Source organism: Pinus tabuliformis, chromosome 9 (genome assembly GCF_031772625.1).
Source record: "Pinus tabuliformis cultivar Carrire ecotype Pingquan chromosome 9, CPIR1, whole genome shotgun sequence".
Taxonomy (NCBI): Eukaryota; Viridiplantae; Streptophyta; class Pinopsida; order Pinales; family Pinaceae; genus Pinus; species Pinus tabuliformis.
In genome coordinates, this window is record NC_142307.1 from 195,828,453 (window position 1) to 195,847,874 (window position 19,422).

Sequence of the window (19,422 nt, forward strand, 5' to 3'; positions counted from 1 at the left end):
TCTTTCTTCAGAACGACCTCTGACCATCATTGCTTCTGATGTAGAGGTTTCTGAATTTGATCTCTTCCTTGTTTTTTCGGACAACAAAGCTCCAAAAACATCATCAAATTCAAGGGTTTTTGATGAACTAAGACTTATAGAAGTAAAAAAATGATCCCATGACTTAGGCAATGAGCATAATAAAGTTATAGCTTTATCTTCTTATTCAAATGTTACTTCTATACTTTCTAACTGCACCAGGAGAGTATTAAAGGTATTCAAATGATCAGTAATGGATGTACCTTCCTTCATGCGCAACCTGTACAATTGTCGCTTCAGAAGAATCCTATTGGTTAAGGATTTGGTCATGTACAGCTTTTGAAGCTTTGTCCACAAACCAGCAGCACTTTTCTCTGACACGATGTTAAACAAAACATCACCCGCCAAACACAGTCGAATGCCGCTCAGTGCTCTTTCATCCAAGTCACTCCATTCATCATCTGTCATGGTGTAAGGTTGTTTAGCTTTTCCCAACAGTGCCTTCGCCACGCCTTGTTGCACGAGTAGATCATACATCTTTACTTTCTAGATCTCGAAATTGTTTTTGCCATTGAACTTCTTGATCTCAAATCGAGCACTTTGAGTTTTTGCCATGTTGTGTCACACAAAATCTCCAATTGCAACTTTTAATAAATGAAGTTTTTATTTAAAAACTGCCCTTCATCAATAAAATGCCTTTGCCTTTTAATGTCATGGCATATTACAATTTAAAAAACAAAATATGATATAAATATAATATCATATATGATACAACCCATACAAATCGTATCTTTTGTTTTGTAAAAACAAAAGGCATTTCATAAAAACTTCAAATCGACCTTTTGATTTCATGTACAAAGGCAACCATTTGAAAAACGATTTTGTCCTTTTTAAAGACCAATTTCAAAAACCACGTTCCAAAACATTTCAACAGTTCAAGGGCATTTTAATAATTGGTGTCAACCGTTCAACGACATTCAACAGTTCAACGCCATGTTAATAATCGATGTCAAAAAACAAAAAACTTGAAAAAGCCGTTAAACACTTGCAAACCGAATTTTGTTTTAATGGCAGTTCACCATCGTTCAATGCTGCCAGGCTCGCAGTCCATCGCACTCGCTGCCAGGTTCGTAGTCCACCGCACTCGCTGCCAGGCTCGCAGTCCAACGCTGCGAGGCTCGCAGTCCACCGTTGCCAGGCTCGTAGTCCACCGTTCCGCGGTCTGACAGTCCACGACCACTAGTATTTGCTTGATCTAGAGTCACCGACGGCGTCTCTGTCACACGTAGCAGACTTGGCTTCTCAGCCGCTCAGGCACAGGCAACAGACGCCATGCATGTACGAGCTCAACAACATTGCTCTGATACCAATTGTAAGAGCAAAAAACTCACAGTGGAAACTAAATAAGCATACACAACATAAACTAACATGAAGACACAGAGACTTTAACGTGGTTCACCCAACCAATCTAGGCTACATCCACCAAACAGAGGCATCGACAATCTTATTACTCAACAGGAGATTACAACAACATAATTCCTCACACCCTCTCATAACCCATATCCTCTACGGGCTTACATTTTAATAGCTAGGAGTAGAAAACTGAGTCATAAATTCACTCACAACAAATATAGGATGCCATAAATCCTCATCAGGAAAAATGGAGTTAATTTAGCAACAAATCCTATTGTTGTCACATTCATGAGATTTTTTTCCAAATTTAATTAACAGAAAATCTCAACACTAGAATTAAAGGTTTGTACTATATTCCACAAAAATTTGTGAGCAATATTGAAAATATCATTATATTGTAAATTCCATGTTATAGTAATATTACTATTTGGTTTTTGTTTTGAATTATATATATATATATATATATATATATATAATTTCAATTTTTTTCTTACATTTTTTGTTTTTTAACATATAATTTTTTTCCATAACATTTTTCCTTGATAAACTAGTATCTTTTTATTGAAAAATATTTCATAGTAAACCTCGCATCAATGATGGAACAAAGCAAATTCACATTTCAAATGATTTCAATATAAACCTTTCATCAATGATGGAATAATTTTATTTATTTATAATTAATTTTATTGTAACAATTTTAATTTTTTTTATTTATAGTTAATTTTATAGTAACAATTTTATTAAAGCTTATATTAAATTGGTTAATCTAAGGCACTGCCTCTATTGGCTTGGCTATCTGCCTCTGTATTGTTCTCTCATTTTACATGGAAAAAAGTATAATCTTCTAAATTGCTTAAAAGGATCCCTATCTTTAGGAACATAGAAAGAAGTTTAGAGTCTTTTAGATGCCTGAGCTTGGAACACCTTTGGATAACAATCAATGAATCTTCAACTATATTTAGTTACCATAGACTTTTGGATATAACGATATTAAGTCCTTGCTAGAATGACAAGGCTTTAGCTTGATTATTCGTAACATTCCCAAGTCCCCATGTGAACCTTATTTCTATTATTTCATTGGGGTTATAAAGCAACCCTGTCGCTCTTCCCTTTCCCAACATAAACACTAATTATTAATCCAATTCTATTCACTAATTATTTAATTTTCTAAACACCTTTAAAAACTTAAATACTAATTATTAATCCAATTATCTTCCCTTCTATCCGTGGATGAACAAATCTGTTTATGCATTCATTCTCATCGTAGGGTTGACGACAATATTTCTTGCATTTGAGGTCATCATATCATATGGCATTAACAAAGATAATTTCCTTTGGTAGTAAAAACCATAAAGATGCCCTTGTTGAGATTTATCTACCTAGCAATCTTGGTTTTAGAATAAGTTGTGCTTTTGGTGGTCATCTTGTTACTTCTTTTGGTGGTCACGTTTCTAGCGCTTTACATCTTTCTAAGGATCTCTTATCTGGAAAAAGGGAAAAACCAACTTTACAGTGCAACTCACTAAATTGGATCTCTTATTTGAAAAAAAACTGGTTTCTATGCAAATCAACAACCAAAAACTGGCTTATATGCAAATCCCTAAATTGTCATTTTAATTAGTTTGTTTGTCATTAGTGTATCTATATTGTCATTTTCGTTCAGAAAAACGATCTTGCTTCTGTGCAACTCCCTAAATTATCATTTTCATTAATAACAAACATTTTTACGTTTGTGTCATTAGTGTCTCTATATTGTCATTTACTATTTTCATTAGTAAATGACATGTATATGTTTATAATACAATGTCTAAAGAGTTTGCCCCGTCAGATAAGCCAACCATTGTTGCTAGATTTATTTACTTTGGAATTGCAAATAGCCACTCATCGTTTGAGTGAGAAAATGCAAAGTAGAATCTCCACACTGAGCAGTAATCAACATCGGACCAGAGAAAGAATCAGCTATTAAACCTATGCGCACAGCAGGCAGATTAGGGGAACCGTGGAGACATGATAAGGACACCTAAAGGTCGGCCGTTGAATCAATTGAATCAAACAAGCCCACTGGTGCGAGCAACATTCAGAGCTAGTGACGAAAGCCCTTAAAAAGACCTTCGGATAACTTGACACCACACAATATAATTCAATTTAAAACAATCATAAATTAAACCTTTGTCCACGGGGCTGCCAACTCCGCTGTGTGGACTCCAACTGTGCTTGGCTCGTGGTTTATTACACGTCAACAACAATTAATAAAGTGGATGTACATCCGACCTTTGGTTTTCGCGACAACTGACTTCACATTAAACGTTTCTCCATTCGAGGTCTGGGTATTCAATGCGCTCCGGGTTATGTGCTCTTTCCCTGTTTGTAACTTCTGCTCTGGCGTTCTTTGCTTTGTTATGCCGACCGACAATGTGTTGGGAGGGTTTTGGAACTTGTCACTGGTTTTCTGAATCGGGCGAGATGGTCTGTGCAAACCTGCGCATTTCCTCCAGCAATGGTAAGCTTCCTCCTGTGTATTCAATTGCTTCCGGTGACAACCTTCAGGTTTCTTCTCGTTTCAAACGCCTCTAGCTATGCTTTCTGTTCTTTGGTGAGGTTTCTTATGGCTAACTTCGACCAACTGTCGATTCCTTTTACAGGCACGCCCAATTCGAGCTTTGCTTATCGACGGGGCAGTCTACGGAGACGAACAGGTATTCTCCTCCTCCAGTTTCAAACCTCGCCGCTTTACTCCGCCATTCTAACCTTCACTGCCCCTTTGTGAGCAGGAATCATGGCTTCTCGAAACCCTGGCTTTTCTTGTTTTTCCCAGCTTCTTGGTGAGTTTCACTCCAAATATTTAACTCTAACTGTTTCACAGTTTATTCGTTCTTCCTTTGCTATCGATTCCTGTTAATCCGTGCTGATTTGTTGTTGTTTGTTTCTGTGCAGGTTCCCTCTGTCAGTTGGAACCCCAGCTCGTTCTTGCTGAACTTCAAACCCTACGGTAGGGTTGCTTTCCCCTTCAGTCCCGTGTCTGGTCCTATGCTCAGAGTTCCTGTCTATCGATTCTATTGTTTCGTTGCGCCTGTAGGCTGCAAGTCTTTCACATGAATGGAAAGTCGCTATGTTTTAGATGTTCATAGGTTTCTTTGTTCAACTAGGTGGTTTCACTAGTTTTTCGAACCCTGACTCGGGTTATGTAATATATTCGTCCTTCCTGTTTGTTACTCTGGATGAACTCTGTTCTTTTATAAAATAAGCAAGAATGCTTTTCGTAGATTTGTGAAAGAAAATTATATTTGCTTCAGCGCGACATGGACTCACCTGGTAATTAGTAGAATGCTCCTTCTGGTTTTCCTGACTGTGTCGAATAGCAAATTATTCCGTATGTTATATGGTTGTAGACTTCGCTCCGTTACTCTGTTCCTGTCAATAAGTAACACAAGGAGAAAAAACAAATTTCTGTTTCTTTTCCACACACTGTCACACATTCAATAGATTCCAATTCTCATATGTATCATTTTTAATCATCATGCACACATGGCTATTACATATCATTCGAACTGAAAATTTCACACGTAATTTCTCAGTATAAAGAAAAAAATGACTAAGATAGTCTACAGGTCTTGGCAGACAGATAATTTCTGGTTTCTATTCTTGTTTTCCAGATTATCTATTTTTCTCTGTTATCTTGAGGGAAGAAAATCGAACCCCTCACCTGTTTGCATGGTTGTTTAAATATTACAATTGAAATTCAGTTTCCAAGATTCAGTTGAAACTGTCAACCGAATGTACCTAACTTATTTTGTCAGTTCTTTTTTCTTATAAACAAAAAGTAAACAGCTAGCTAATTAATTAACTACAGAAAAAGTTTATGCTCCTAATCTGATTGTCCTTGTGTAACTTAACAGTAAATGAAAATAACTTAAATAATAAAAAGAAAACACAGGGTCCAACACCTGTTCATAACCACATGTCAATCACCCAGACAGTTAACCACTCTCTGCCTCTTCTGAGCTGGATGCTCCTGCATCAGGCTCCCGGGGTGGCAAAAAGTCATGGCTCCGCTCCATGAGATCCTCGACTGAAAAACCTGCCTTCCGAATCTGTGTCGCGTCAAGCCACGAACTATCCTCAATTGGACGGTTCTTCCACTTGACTAAATATCGCAGATATTCCTTCCTACGTGTGCGTTTGGCTACCTCTGTGTCGAGAATACTCTCGATCTTAAGGGGCTGTGCCAAGGGCATCTGTCTCATCCAAGAACTTCCATCGTATTCCGTGTCCCGTGTTGGACTCACTGTTGTGTTATCTGTAGGATCAGCCACATAAGGAAATAGATCCGCCACGTTAAAGATAGGCGAGATTCCTATGCCTGGTGGCAACTGCAGTTCATATGCATTTGCAGAAAATTTGCGAATGATTTTACAGGGTCCAATCTTTTTATATTTCAGCTTATTATATTCCCGTTTTGGAAAACGTTCCTTGCGCAAATGTGCGAGGACTTCATCCCCAACATTAAATTGAACTTCCCGTCTTCTTGAATCAGCTCGCTGCTTGTATTTTTGACTGCTGTCCTGTAGCTTCAACTTCACTTGTTCCTGTAAGTCGCTCATTGCTTGGGCAAAGTCTTCCCCGTCAGCACTACGTTTTTCGAGTTTTCCCAGATCTCGTAACTCATGCACTCCGCGAGGATGCATGCCATACAAAATCTGGAAGGGACTGTAACCCGTGCTGCGATTCGGAGAATCGTTGTACGCGAACTCTGCCTGAGCAAGCACGCGGTCCCACATCCGTGAATTTTCGCCAATTAAACTCCGCAGCAGGTTTCCCAAGCTCCTGTTCACCACTTCAGTTTGTCCATCAGTCTGTGGGTGGTAAGCGGAGCTGAACTGCAACTGCGTGTCCAACTTCTTCCACAGGGTTCGCCAAAAATGTCCGGTGAACCTTACATCCCTGTCGGAAACGACGGACTTCGGTAGACCATGTAATCTAACAATCTCCGTGAAAAACAAGTGTGCTACGTGAGTAGCGTCACTGGTTTTCCTGCAAGGTATAAAATGTGCCATTTTCGAAAACCGGTCTACCACCACCATCACTGAATCGAAGCCTCGCTGAGTTTTTGGTAATCCCAAGACAAAGTCCAGGCTGACCGAATCCCATGGTCTGCTTGGGATGGGCAGTGGCATATAAAGGCTTGCATTCTGGCTGTGGCCCTTCGCTAATTGACACGTTTTGCACCTGCTCACGTATCTCTGCACGTCACGTCGCAATTTCGGCCAAAAATAAAAATGCTCAACCTGTGAAATTGTTTTGTCTATACCGAAATGTCCGGCTAGACCCCCACTATGCTTCTCCCTGACAATGTTTTCCCGCATTGAACAATCGGGAATACACAACTGTCCTCCCTTAAACAGTAATCCCTCCTGTAGATTGTAATCCAACCACGGACTACTATTCCTTAACAGGGGATTTTGACAAGCCTCATAGGCCTCCTTAAATTCTGCATCTGATTGATATAGATCTCTCAAGTGCTCAAAACCCAGCACCTGCACCATGCTCTCCTGCAAGAGTAAAACTCTTCTGCTCAATGCATCTGCTACCTTGTTAGACTGTCCGCTGATATGTTTCAACACAAAGGTGAAACTCTGCATATATTCCACCCACTATGCATGTTTGTGGTTCAACTTGTGCTGCTGCATAACATACTGCAAAGCAGAATTGTCAGAAAACAATACAAATTCATTTCCTAACAAATAGTGCCTCCAATGCTTCAAGGCTTGAACAACCGCATAAAATTCCTTGTCGTAAGACGAATACTTCTGCCTGCTGTCATTCAACTTCTCACTAAAATAAGCTACCGGTCTGTCCTCCTGACTAAGTACTGCTCCAATGGCTGTACCGCTGGCATCACAGCGAACTTGGAAAAGTTTGTTGAAATCCGGCAACCTCAAAACCGGCCTCTCAGTGATCTTTTTCTTCAAAGTTTGAAAACTGCTTTCTGCTGCTTCAGTCCAGCAAAAAGGCTGATTTGCCTTCTTAATTGTGTCCAACATAGGTGCACAGATCCCGCTAAAATTCCTGATAAACTTCCTGTAGAAGCTTGCTAAACCATGAAAACTTCGAACTTCGAACAAGTTCTTCGGAGATGGCCAGCTTACGATTGCTGCAATCTTTTCCGGATCCATCTTCAATTCATTTTCTGCAATTACAAACCCCAAATAAACTAGTTCTTTCTGAAAGAAAGTACACTTTTTCAGGTTTATCAGCAGCTTGTTCTGCTGTAAACTTCTCAAGACACTCTGCACATGTCGGAAATGTTCCTCCTCCGTTTTACTAAAAATCAATATATCGTCTAAATAGACAATCACAAATTTCCCTATAAACTCCTTAAGTACTTCATTCATCAGTCGCATGAACGTACTGGGTGCGTTGCTTAACCCGAATGGCATCACCAACCATTCATACAGCCCTTCATTTGTCTTGAAAGCTGTCTTCCACTCATCCCCCTCCCGGATTCGAATCTGGTGATAACCACTCTTCAAATCAATCTTCGAAAAATAGGCTGCCCCACTCAAACAGTCCATCATGTCATCCATTCTCGGTAATGGAAACCTGTACCTAATCGTAATCTTGTTGATGGCTCTCGAATCTGTACACATCCGCCATTCACCACCTTTTTTTGGGGCTAACACCGTTGGGACTGCACAAGGGCTCATGCTCTCTCTGATCAGCCCTTTGTCAAGCAATTCCTGCACCTGTTTCCGGATTTCCTCATGATCCTTCGGGCTCATACGATAAGCTGCTTTATTTGGTAAACTCGCCCCAGGTATAAAATCAATACAGTGACTGATGCCTCTCTTGGGAGGTAATTCGTCCGGAAGATCATCCACTACAATATCTCCAAATTCCTGTAACATCTGTTGTATCTCCTCTGGTAAATCCGAAATCTGAGTGTGCAGTACCACTGTCCTTGGTCTCCTTACCACAGCAAAATTCACATCACTGTCCTCTATCTGTTTTAAGAACTCTTTTCCTCCCAGCAGTAGTGCTTTTACCCCACTGGCTTCCGCTGTACCTTCCTCTTTGATGGGTACAAGTGTATGCTTGATTCCATCTTTAACAAACTTATAACAGTTAGTTTTTCCATCATGAATTACCTTCCTGTCAAACTGCCAAGGCCTTCCTAGTAGGATATGGCAGACATCCATTGGCATAACATCACAAACAATCTTGTCCTTATACCTGCTAATCTGGAACTCCACCTCGCACTGTTCATCAACCAATAGTTGATGTCCCTTTTGCAGCCACGACACTTTGTAAGGTGTGGGATGTTTCAGCTTTTTCAATCCCAGCTTCTCTACCATTTCTGTGGCCACCAGATTATCCGTACTCCCGCTGTCAACAATCAGCTTGCAACACTTCCCATGTGACTTGCATACTGTCCGGAACAAAGCTTTGCGTTGATCCGGGTCCACCACCTCCTTTGCTGGTTTCAACAACACTTTATTTAGCACCAATGCTTCACCGGTTTCCGGTGCATTCTCTACTTCCTGTGGCGGTGTCTCTGCCTCCTCTGGCTGGGCAACATAGGCTCCTCTTCCACCTGTTGGTTCACCTTCAAGACATTCATACGATTTGTGCCCCCACTTGTGGCACCGATAGCACTGGACAGTCCCTCTGCCCCGACCATTTCCTCGCCCTCGCTGGGCTGGTCGTCCCCCTCTAGTGCTGTTGTCCTTTTCTGTTGTTCCTGCAGACTTGGAACCACTACCTTCTTCACTGGAACCTGTACCTCTGCCCCGCCCAAAGGTCTTTCCCTTTCCTCTGCCAGATCCACCTCCTCTTCTGGCATTCTGCTTCCTGTTTATTTTTTCTTCTGCCTTCAAAGCAAACTGATATGCTTCGTCCAAAGTTCTGGGGGAGAGAACACCAATTTCATCCAATATCTCCCCTCTCAGTCCATTCACAAACCTTGCTGTCTTCTCGGGGGTATCCTCCACATACCCTGCTCTCAGATTCAATTTGTAAAACTCTTCAGTATACTCTTTAATCGTCATTCCTCTCTGCCTCAAATTCTGTACCTGTCTGTACAGCATAATCTGGTAGTCTTTTGGTAGAAATTTCTCTTTCAGTTTTGCCTCCATTCTGGCCCACTTCTTTATAGGCTGTTTATGTAACCTTTTTCTTTCTGCCTGAATGCTGTCCCACCACAAGGATGCGTGTCCTTTCAGCTTCGTGGCAACGAACTTCACCTGCTTGTCCTCACTGGTTTCCTCAAATTCAAAGTATTTCTTTACTTCACTCAACCAGTCCAGCAACACGTCCGCCGACAGACTCCCATCATAAGTGGACAGTTCATGTTTTGGCTTATGACTGGACAGCAAAACCGATTTCAACAACCGGAGCTCAGGTGTCACCCCTTCGAACTCATCTTCCGGTTCTGCCACATCTTCATCACTGTCATCTGCGGGGTTCCTTCTTTCCCCGGCTTCTACCGCTGCTAATCTTTCATGTAAGACCCGAATTTCTTCCCTCAGTCCGTCTTCCGCTGCTCTGCGAATGGCTCTTCCTCTCCCTCTTCCTCTCCTGCCAACCTCCATTTTATTTCTGTTCCCTGCAACCGGCTCTGATACCAATTTGACGAAAGCCCTTAAAAAGACCTTCGGATAACTTGACACCACACAATATAATTCAATTTAAAACAATCATAAATTAAACCTTTGTCCACGGGGCTGCCAACTCCGCTGTGTGGACTCCAACTGTGATTGGCTCGTGGTTTATTACACGTCAACAACAATTAATAAAGTGGATGTACATCCGACCTTTGGTTTTCGCGGCAACTGACTTCACATTAAACGTTTCTCCATTCGAGGTCTGGGTATTCAATGCGCTCCGGGTTATGTGCTCTTTCCCTGTTTGTAACTTCTGCTCTGGCGTTCTTTGCTTTGTTATGCCGACCGACAATGTGTTGGGAGGGTTTTGGAACTTGTCACTGGTTTTCTGAATCGGGCGAGATGGTCTGTGCAAACCCGCGCATTTCCTCCAGCAATGGTAAGCTTCCTCCTGTGTATTCAATTGCTTCCGGTGACAACCTTCAGGTTTCTTCTCGTTTCAAACGCCTCTAGCTATGCTTTCTGTTCTTTGGTGAGGTTTCTTGTGGCTAACTTCGACCAACTGTCGATTCCTTTTACAGGCACGCCCAATCCGAGCTTTGCTTATCGACGGGGCAGTCTATGGAGACGAACAGGTATTCTCCTCCTCCAGTTTCAAACCTCGCCGCTTTACTCCGCCATTCTAACCTTCGCTGCCCCTTTGTGAGCAGGAATCATGGCTTCTCGAAACCCTGGCTTTTCTTGTTTTTCCCAGCTTCTTGGTGAGTTTCACTCCAAATATTTAACTCTAACTGTTTCACAGTTTATTCGTTCTTCCTTTGCTATCGATTCCTGTTAATCCGTGCTGATTTGTTGTTGTTTGTTTCTGTGCAGGTTCCCTCTGTCAGTTGGAACCCCGGCTCGTTCTTGTTGAATTTCAAACCCTACGGTAGGGTTGCTTTCCCCTTCAGTCCCGTGTCTGGTCCTATGCTCAAAGTTCCTGTCTATCGATTCTATTGTTTCGTTGCGCCTGTAGGCTGCAAGTCTTTCACAGGAATGGAAAGTCGCTATGTTTTAGATGTTCATAGGTTTCTTTGTTCAACTAGGTGGTTTCACTAGTTTTTCGAACCCTGACTCGGGTTATGTAATATATTCGTCCTTCCTGTTTGTTACTCTGGATGAACTCTGTTCTTTTATAAAATAAGCAAGAATGCTTTTCGTAGATTTGTGAAAGAAAATTATATTTGCTTCAGCGCGACATGGACTCACCTGGTAATTAGTAGAATGCTCCTTCTGGTTTTCCTGACTGTGTCGAATAGCAAATTATTCCGTATGTTATATGGTTGTAGACCTCGCTCCGTTACTCTGTTCCTGTCAATAAGTAACACAAGGAGAAAAAAAACAAATTTCTGTTTCTTTTCCACACACTGTCACACATTCAATAGATTCCAATTCTCATATGTATCATTTTTAATCATCATGCACACATGGCTGTTACATATCATTCGAACTGAAAATTTCACACGTAATTTCTCAGTATAAAGAAAAAATGACTAAGATAGTCTACAGGTCTTGGCAGACAGATAATTTCTGGTTTCTATTCTTGTTTTCCAGATTATCTATTTTTCTCTGTTATCTTGAGGGAAGAAATCGAACCCCTCACCTGTTTGCATGGTTGTTTAAATATTACAATTGAGATTCAGTTTCCAAGATTCAGTTGAAACTGTCAACCGAATGTACCTAACTTATTTTGTCAGTTCTTTTTTCTTGTAAACAAAAAGTAAACAGCTAGCTAATTAATTAACTACAGAAAAAGTTTATGCTCCTAATCTGATTGTCCTTGTGTAACTTAACAGTAAATGAAAATAACTTAAATAATAAAAAGAAAACACAGGTTCCAACACCTGTTCATAACCACATGTCAATCACCCAGACAGTTAACCACTCTCTGCCTCTTCTGAGCTGGATGCTCCTGCATTAGCTAGCCATAAAGAGGGACGACCACTTACACTGCACACCCCTTGCAACGGTGGAATCCCTGGGATGGACTGCAGAGCAGCAACTCGAGGCTCATAGAAAGGTCCGAGGATTCCTACATTTGCTAGCCTTACTGTTAATGGAAATTTGACTCACAATGCCCGTCGAAATAATGAACAGATTGAGCACCACCGTATATGCAGAAATGTGTTCACCTTACACACGTCATTAATTAAGATGCATATGGTTCAAAATTAGGCGCAGACGCGTCGGTTTGTGAATCAGAGGAAGCAGCCCATTGCAGCACTAGAGAGCCTCTCAGACTTGTCAGGATTGTTGCGCTGGAACCAACTACTAACATGCCGTGATGTGCAACCAGAAGAGCGCCCACGATTCCCCTGAGACGACCGTTGGAATGGGCCCACCATATTCACAAGAGTCCGCTTGTTTGATCCCTAGCAATCTTCAACCACCGTGCCGTTTTGGAGCTAATCGACTGTACAATAACGGCGTAGATCTATTTTTAATTTTGGATTTACATTTTTATATTTGAATTTTGGATTTTGTAATATATATATATATATAATTTTTTTTCCTAATCTAATTTTCATGATAGTGTCAATGATAAGAGTTGGTTTGTTTAATCTATATCAATTTTTATCAACCCTGTCGTTTTCAAGTTAATTTAGGGAGTTTTTTTAAGTGTGATTTTTTGGAAGTTTTTCCAGTGGATTTTTCCGGTCTAATTTCTCTAAAATCTGACAACAATTCATTGAAATCACATGTTTTGATGGGTAAAGGCAGATGTGATATCTCGACTCCAGATGGAGGCACAAAGGATGAAGTGTCATGATGATGGCCAAGTGGAAAACAAATGAATTAATAGTAAATGCCAAGATCAGGGAATGCGGGATTAGTACATCACTTCCACTGCATCAAGTGGTAGCATTTCAATCCGAACATAAATTGGCGGTTGCAGGGTTGGTGGCTTGTGCCAAGTCTGAAAAACAGTTTAGGAATTGATAGAAACAACTAAAATCACACAATCACAGAAACTCAATCATATATTATGCACAAATGGTGTGTGTGCAATCACACTCACACACAGATTACATTCAGATCACTCTATTAAATAGAGTTTTTGAGATCCAACTTATTCCTAATTTAGAGAGAGTGGTTGAGAGAATTTCTCAACCATCACAAACCAATTTCTCAAATATGGAATGTAAGCATTAATTTCCAACATCCCCCCTTAATGATTACATTACATGAAAATAACAAAATAATCAAGCTTATTAGTAGATGCTCCATCAAGTTGCCTCATAACCCTCGGAAAGGTGTAGTTGGCAAGTTGGATTCCCGAGTTCCCTTCCTCAACTCCCGAATCAAGGACCTCCCGAAGTCAATTACTCAAGAGCATCCTAATCTGTCGCATAACCTCATTAGGAAACCACTTCCACGTCTACCACTAATGAGGGATCCTTCCCTAGATCTGCAACTGCCATACTATCTGGACAACCATCCATATTGAGCCTTACTACTACTTCTTGATTTCTTCAAAACATTTTATAATAATGGAAATTAAACTAATATAATCACAATGTATTTTCCATCTGTTCTCTCTCCGGCGTTGTAATTGAAAAAGTAATTGGCATTGTCCACCCAAACTGACGTTCTCTGAATTTAAGGACAAACACCACTCTGTAGTTGGTATCCGGAGACAAAAGCCTGCAGTCGATTTGACCACGGACCTCCAACCACGAAACCACTGTTAATTCCGCAAGTACCTCGAATCTGGAGTCGTGTACATGTTGGGCCAGAATGCCAACCACTGGCGGAGCAAAGGATGAGAGGATTGTTTCAAATGATCGGTCCAAGGCATAGATAGTTGTTCTTTCCTTTTCAGGTACAATTTCTGCAAATATGGGATTGTTGGTGGCAGCTCCGTTCCATGATATGAAGATTCCCATGATGAAAAACATTAGGCCATGTGCCAACCCAGTAGAAGGATCACGAGGCATAACTAGCAGCAGAACTGCACTCAAAGGAATAGCCAGACCTGCACTTATTTGCGAAAGAATAATCCTTCCAGCATTTGGAAGGCGTCTGGCAATAACGTCCCTCATTCGCCCTCCAAACAATCCACCCAGGGAACACCCCACGGTAAACAGAGTCATCAGAAATGCAGTCTCTTCATGAGAGAAGCCAATGAGCTCCAGCCACATGGGTACAAACGATAGAGCCGACCATGGAAATGATCCCATGACCCCTTGAGCTACAAATATCTGAAAGCTCCGAATTCCCATCACTTTCTTCGCTTCTGCAACCATTATCTTCAGATCCGACCATATTGGTGACACCCCTTTCGTTCCATTTTCTCTAAAAAAATTCACAGATGCTATATCACTTGTACTGTTTAAAGAAGTTTTGGGCATCGAACCGTTTGAAAAATAGTAATAATAAGCAATTTGGATAAAGCCAGGCATAAGGAATTTGTTCCAGAGATCGTCCGAATAGGACACAGATTTGAAGAGCTTGGAGACAACTGACAGTCTGCTAATGTCGCGCGGCATAGTAAAGGAGAAAATGGCAGATATACAGCTCTCTGGTAGGTCCAGCATACCTGTCTCGCGTTTGCGTTCAGCACCGGGCATTAAAAGACAGAAATAAAAACAATGTCGATTATGATGGACAAACACAAAAAAAATGGATTTGGACTCACAATACACAGGCCTCTGATCCTGTGCTCTGATACCATGATAGAAACAGCTAAAATCACACAATCACATAAACTCAATCATATATTATGCACAAATGGTGTTTGTGAAATCACACTCACACACAGATTACATTCAGATCACTCTATTAAATAGAGTTTTTGAGATCCAACTTATTCCTAATTTAGAGAGAGTGGTTGAGAGAATTTCTCAACCATCACAAACCAATTTCTCAAATATGGAATGTAAGCATTAATTTCCAACAGGAATAGCATTGAATGTGAGGGGATGTGCACAACATTCCATATTAAGGATTTGGACGAAGTAGTTGAATGTAAGAGCTATACGAGTATAAGGAAGGATTGCGCTCAAAATGGCCTCGACCAAACTCAATGGAAGTGGCGACAGTGCAAAGGAACAAAGAACTTCATCCACATCAGACATTGTGGCCATGTTAGAAAAAATGGGGAAATAGGTAGCACAAGAGGTTCGTGATCAATTCACAGTGGTGATGACTCATCTCATTGGCATCGGGAAGGATTTGAAGTTGCTGTAGAATACTGTGGATCATTTGAACACGAAAATGCTCAATTTAAACATCAAGGTTGATAACATGGAGGTTAAGGTGGAATCAACACAAGTTGGTGTGTTAACGAAGGTCTTCAAGCTTGGAGAAATGACCTCAGCCAGATCTCAGGTAGTTGGGGAGGAAGAACATGAGCACTATGAGTCCGGAATGAATATGGTTCTTGGACAAAGGCAAGATGCGGCTCAGGAGGATAGTCCACCAGAGAAGCTGGAAGGCAATGGGTAGATAGTTTATTTTCATATATAGATCATATGTTATGTCATTTTGTCAAACTCTGTTGGGTTTTTTGGAGATGCTATAGTTTAAATGATGTAAGTAGAAGAGTAGAAAATAATCAGGGTAACAACAAATACTCTTATGAATTAACTCTAGAAATCTTTGAATCAAAGCAGATTTTGAATGTAAAGGACCTGAACCATTTCCGGTTTTGAAATATAAAAATGCTACCAATTTCTTAAAAAAAAATCAATGTTTATGTTTTTAAAGATGTTTTGAGAATTAAATAAACTGCCAACACCATTTATTGGGCATTTATAGTGAACACCCATTTCTATATTTTTCAGTGATGACCATTTTATAATGATTATATTTAAATTTATACATGAATAGGCTCTCTATTAGTGAACACCCATTTCATAATTTTTTATTCTCTTAAAATTATGATAATTATTTTTTATTTTTATTTTATATATATATATATATTTTAAATAAAATAATTTTTCGTTACTTTTTTTCTCAGTTTATTACATTATAATTATTAAATTATAAATTTATTAATGTTGATTTCTTTTTATTCTTATTTCATGGATTAAAAATTATTTTTTCTAGTTTTTTCTTGGATTTATTACAATATAAATTAGTAAATTATAAATTAATTAGTATTAATTTATATTTTTTATTTTTCTTTATCCAAAGTTTTTACATTATTATTTTTGTTTGTATTTACCAATTTTATTTTTATTTTATTCTATCTATCCATCTATGTCTTGAAGATGAACCATAATAAGTAGTTCGAAAAGCCTCCACCAAAAAAACTATATATTATTGATCCTCAAGAAACTCTACATATAATATGATCATTATGAATGAAAAAGATAAACTAGCATTAACCAATTTAATATAAGCTTTAATAAAATTGTTACTATAAAAGTAACTATAAATAAAAAAAATTAAAATTGTTACAATAAAATTAATTATAAATAAATAAAAATTATTCCATCATTGATGAAAGGTTTATATTGAAATCATTTGAAATGTGAATTTGCTTTGTTCCATGATTGATGCGAGGTTTACAATGAAATCATATGAAATATTTTTCAATAAAAAGATACTAGTTTATTAGGAAAAAATGTTATGGAAAAAAATTATATGTTAAAAAACAAAAAATGTAAGAAAAAAATTGAAGTTATATATATATAATTCAAAACAAAAACCAAATAGTAATATTACTATAACATGGAATTTACAATATAATGACACTTCCAACATTGCTGACAAATTTTTGTGGAATATAGTACAAACCTTTAATTCTAGTGTTGAGATTTTCTGTTAATTAAATTTGGAAAAAATCTCATCAATGTGACAACAATAGGATTTGTTGCTAAATTAACTCCATTTTTCCTGATGAGGATTTATGGCATCCTATATTTGTTGTGAGTGAATTTATGATTCAGTTTTCTACTCCTAGCTATTAAAATGTAAGCCCGTAGAGGATATGGGTTATGAGAGGGTGTGAGGAATTATGTTGTTGTAATCTCCTATTGAGTAATAAGATTGCCGATGCCTTTGTTTGGTGGACGTAGCCCAGATTGGTTGGGTGAACCACGTTAAAATCTCTGTGTCTTCATGTTGGTTTATGCTGTGTATGCTTATTTAGTTTCCGCTGTTAGTTTTTTTCTCCTACAATTGGTATTAGAGAAATGTTGTTGAGCTCGTAAATGCATGGCGTCTGTTTCCTGTGCCTGAGCGGCTGAGAAGCCAAGTCTGCTACGTGTGACAGAGACGCCGGCGGTGACTCTAGATCAGCGCAAATACTAGCGGTCGTGGACTGTCAGATCGCGGATCGGTGGACTGCGAGCCTGGCAGCGTTGGACAGCGAGCCTGGCAGCGAGTGCGGTGGACTGCAAACCTGGCAGCGAGTGCGGTGGACTGCAAACCTGGCAGCGAGTGCGATGGACTGCGAGCCTGGCAGCATTGAACGATGGTGAACTGCCATTAAAACAAAATTTGGTTTGCAAGTGTTTAACGACTTTTTCAAGTTTTTTGTTTTTTGACATCGATTATTAACATGGCGTTGAACTGTTGAATGTCGTTGAACGGTTGACACCAATTATTAAAACGCCCTTGAACTGTTGAAATGTTTTGGAACGTGGTTTTTGAAATTGGTCTTTAAAAAGGAGAAAATCGTTTTTCAAATGGTCGCCTTTATACATGAAATCAAAAGGTTGATTTGAAGTTTTTATAAAGTTTTTATGAAATGCCTTTTATTTTTACAAAACAAAAGAAACGATTTGTATGGGTTGTATCATATATGATATTATATTTATATCATATTTTGTTTTTTAAATTGTAATATGCCATGACATTATAAGGCAAAGGCATTTTATTGATGAAGGGCAGTTTTTAAATAAAAACTTCATTTATTAAAAGTTGCAATTGGAGATTTTGTTTGACACAACATGGCAAAAACTCAAAGTGCTCGATTTGAGATCAAGAAGTTCAATGGCAAAAACAACTTCGAGATCTGGAAAGTAAAGATGTATGATCTACTCGTGCAACAAGGCGTGGCGAAGGCACTGTTGGGAAAAGCTAAACAACCTTACACCATGACAGATGATGAATGGAGTGACTTGGATGAAAGAGCACTGAGTGGCATTCGTCTGTGTTTGGCGGGTGATGTTTTGTTTAACATCGTGTCAGAGAAAACTGCTGCTGGTTTGTGGACAAAGCTTCAAAAGATGTACATGACCAAATCCTTAACCAATAGGATTCTTCTGAAGCGACAATTGTACAGTTTGTTCATGAAGGAAGGTACATCCATTACTGATCATTTGAATACCTTTAATACTCTCCTGGTGCAGTTAGAAAGTATAGAAGTAAAATTTGAATCAGAAGATAAAGCTATAACTTTATTATGCTCGTTGCCCGAGTCATGGGATCATTTTTTTACTTCTATAAGTCTTAGTTCATCAAAAACCCTTGAATTTGATGATGTTGTTGGAGCTTTGTTGTCCGAAGAAACAAGGAAGAGGTCAAATTCAGAAACCTCTACATCATAAGCAATGATGGTCAGAGGTCGTTCTAAAGAAAGACGCTTCAGTAAGCACAACAACTCGTGTTCAAAATCGAAAGGTAAGAAGAGTAATGTAAAGTGTTGGTTTTGTGGCAAATCGAGACATTTGAAGAAGGACTGTTGGAAGAGACAGCAAACATCCAAAGAAGATTCTTCGACAGAGAAGAAGGAAGCAAACACGACAAATACAGGTTCGACATCCATTTCAGGTATGAGTGATGAAGTGTTATCACTTAGTTTGTCTAATCATGATCAACATTGTCTGTTAGATTCTGGTGCATCAAATCACATGTGCATTCATAGAGAATGGTTTAAAACTTATAAATCAATGAATGATGGAGTAGTTTACATGGGAAATGATGTCACATGTAACATTGTGGGAATTGGAAGCATCCAGCTTAAAATGTTTGATGGGACAAATAAAATTCTAACTGATGTAAGACATGTACCTGAACTAAGAAAAAACCTCATTTCACTAGGAGTACTAGACACTAATGGATATAAAACCTTTATTTAAGGTGGAGTAATGAAAGTTTATAAAGGAATTTTACTAGTAATGAAAGCAAAGAAGGTTGGAAATCTTTTTCAGTTAGAAGGAAGAACAGAATCAGTTCATGCTCTTATAGTATCTGAAAACGACAGTAATTCTATTCATTTATGGCATCAAAGGTTGGGCCATATGAGTGAAAGAGGTTTAAAGATTTTATCTGATCGTAAGTTACTTCCTAGTTTAAAGTCTGTTAAGTTAGATTTCTGCAAACATTGTATATATGGGAAAAAAAAGCAAGCACAAGTTTAAAACTGGAAAACATACTAGTAAGGGAATCCTTTATTATA

The 19,422-nt window shown here is 39.1% G+C and overlaps 1 protein-coding gene and 1 long non-coding RNA gene across 2 annotated transcripts; one reads left to right on the top strand and one right to left on the bottom strand.

The window, feature by feature from the left end:
• Window positions 1-10,208: 10,208 nt before the first annotated feature.
• LOC149147813 (uncharacterized) lies at window positions 10,209-10,906 on the top strand. Its single transcript, XR_016262269.1, has 2 exons — window positions 10,209-10,470; window positions 10,613-10,906. It is a non-coding gene; the product is annotated as an uncharacterized LOC149147813 (long non-coding RNA).
• Window positions 10,907-13,582: 2,676 nt separating this feature from the next.
• On the bottom strand, window positions 13,583-14,641 carry LOC149147814 (uncharacterized). The gene has a single exon (XM_089441957.1). It carries the CDS (start codon window positions 14,639-14,641, stop codon window positions 13,583-13,585), a length of 1,059 nt encoding a protein of 352 aa, XP_089298083.1.
• Window positions 14,642-19,422: the final 4,781 nt, after the last annotated feature.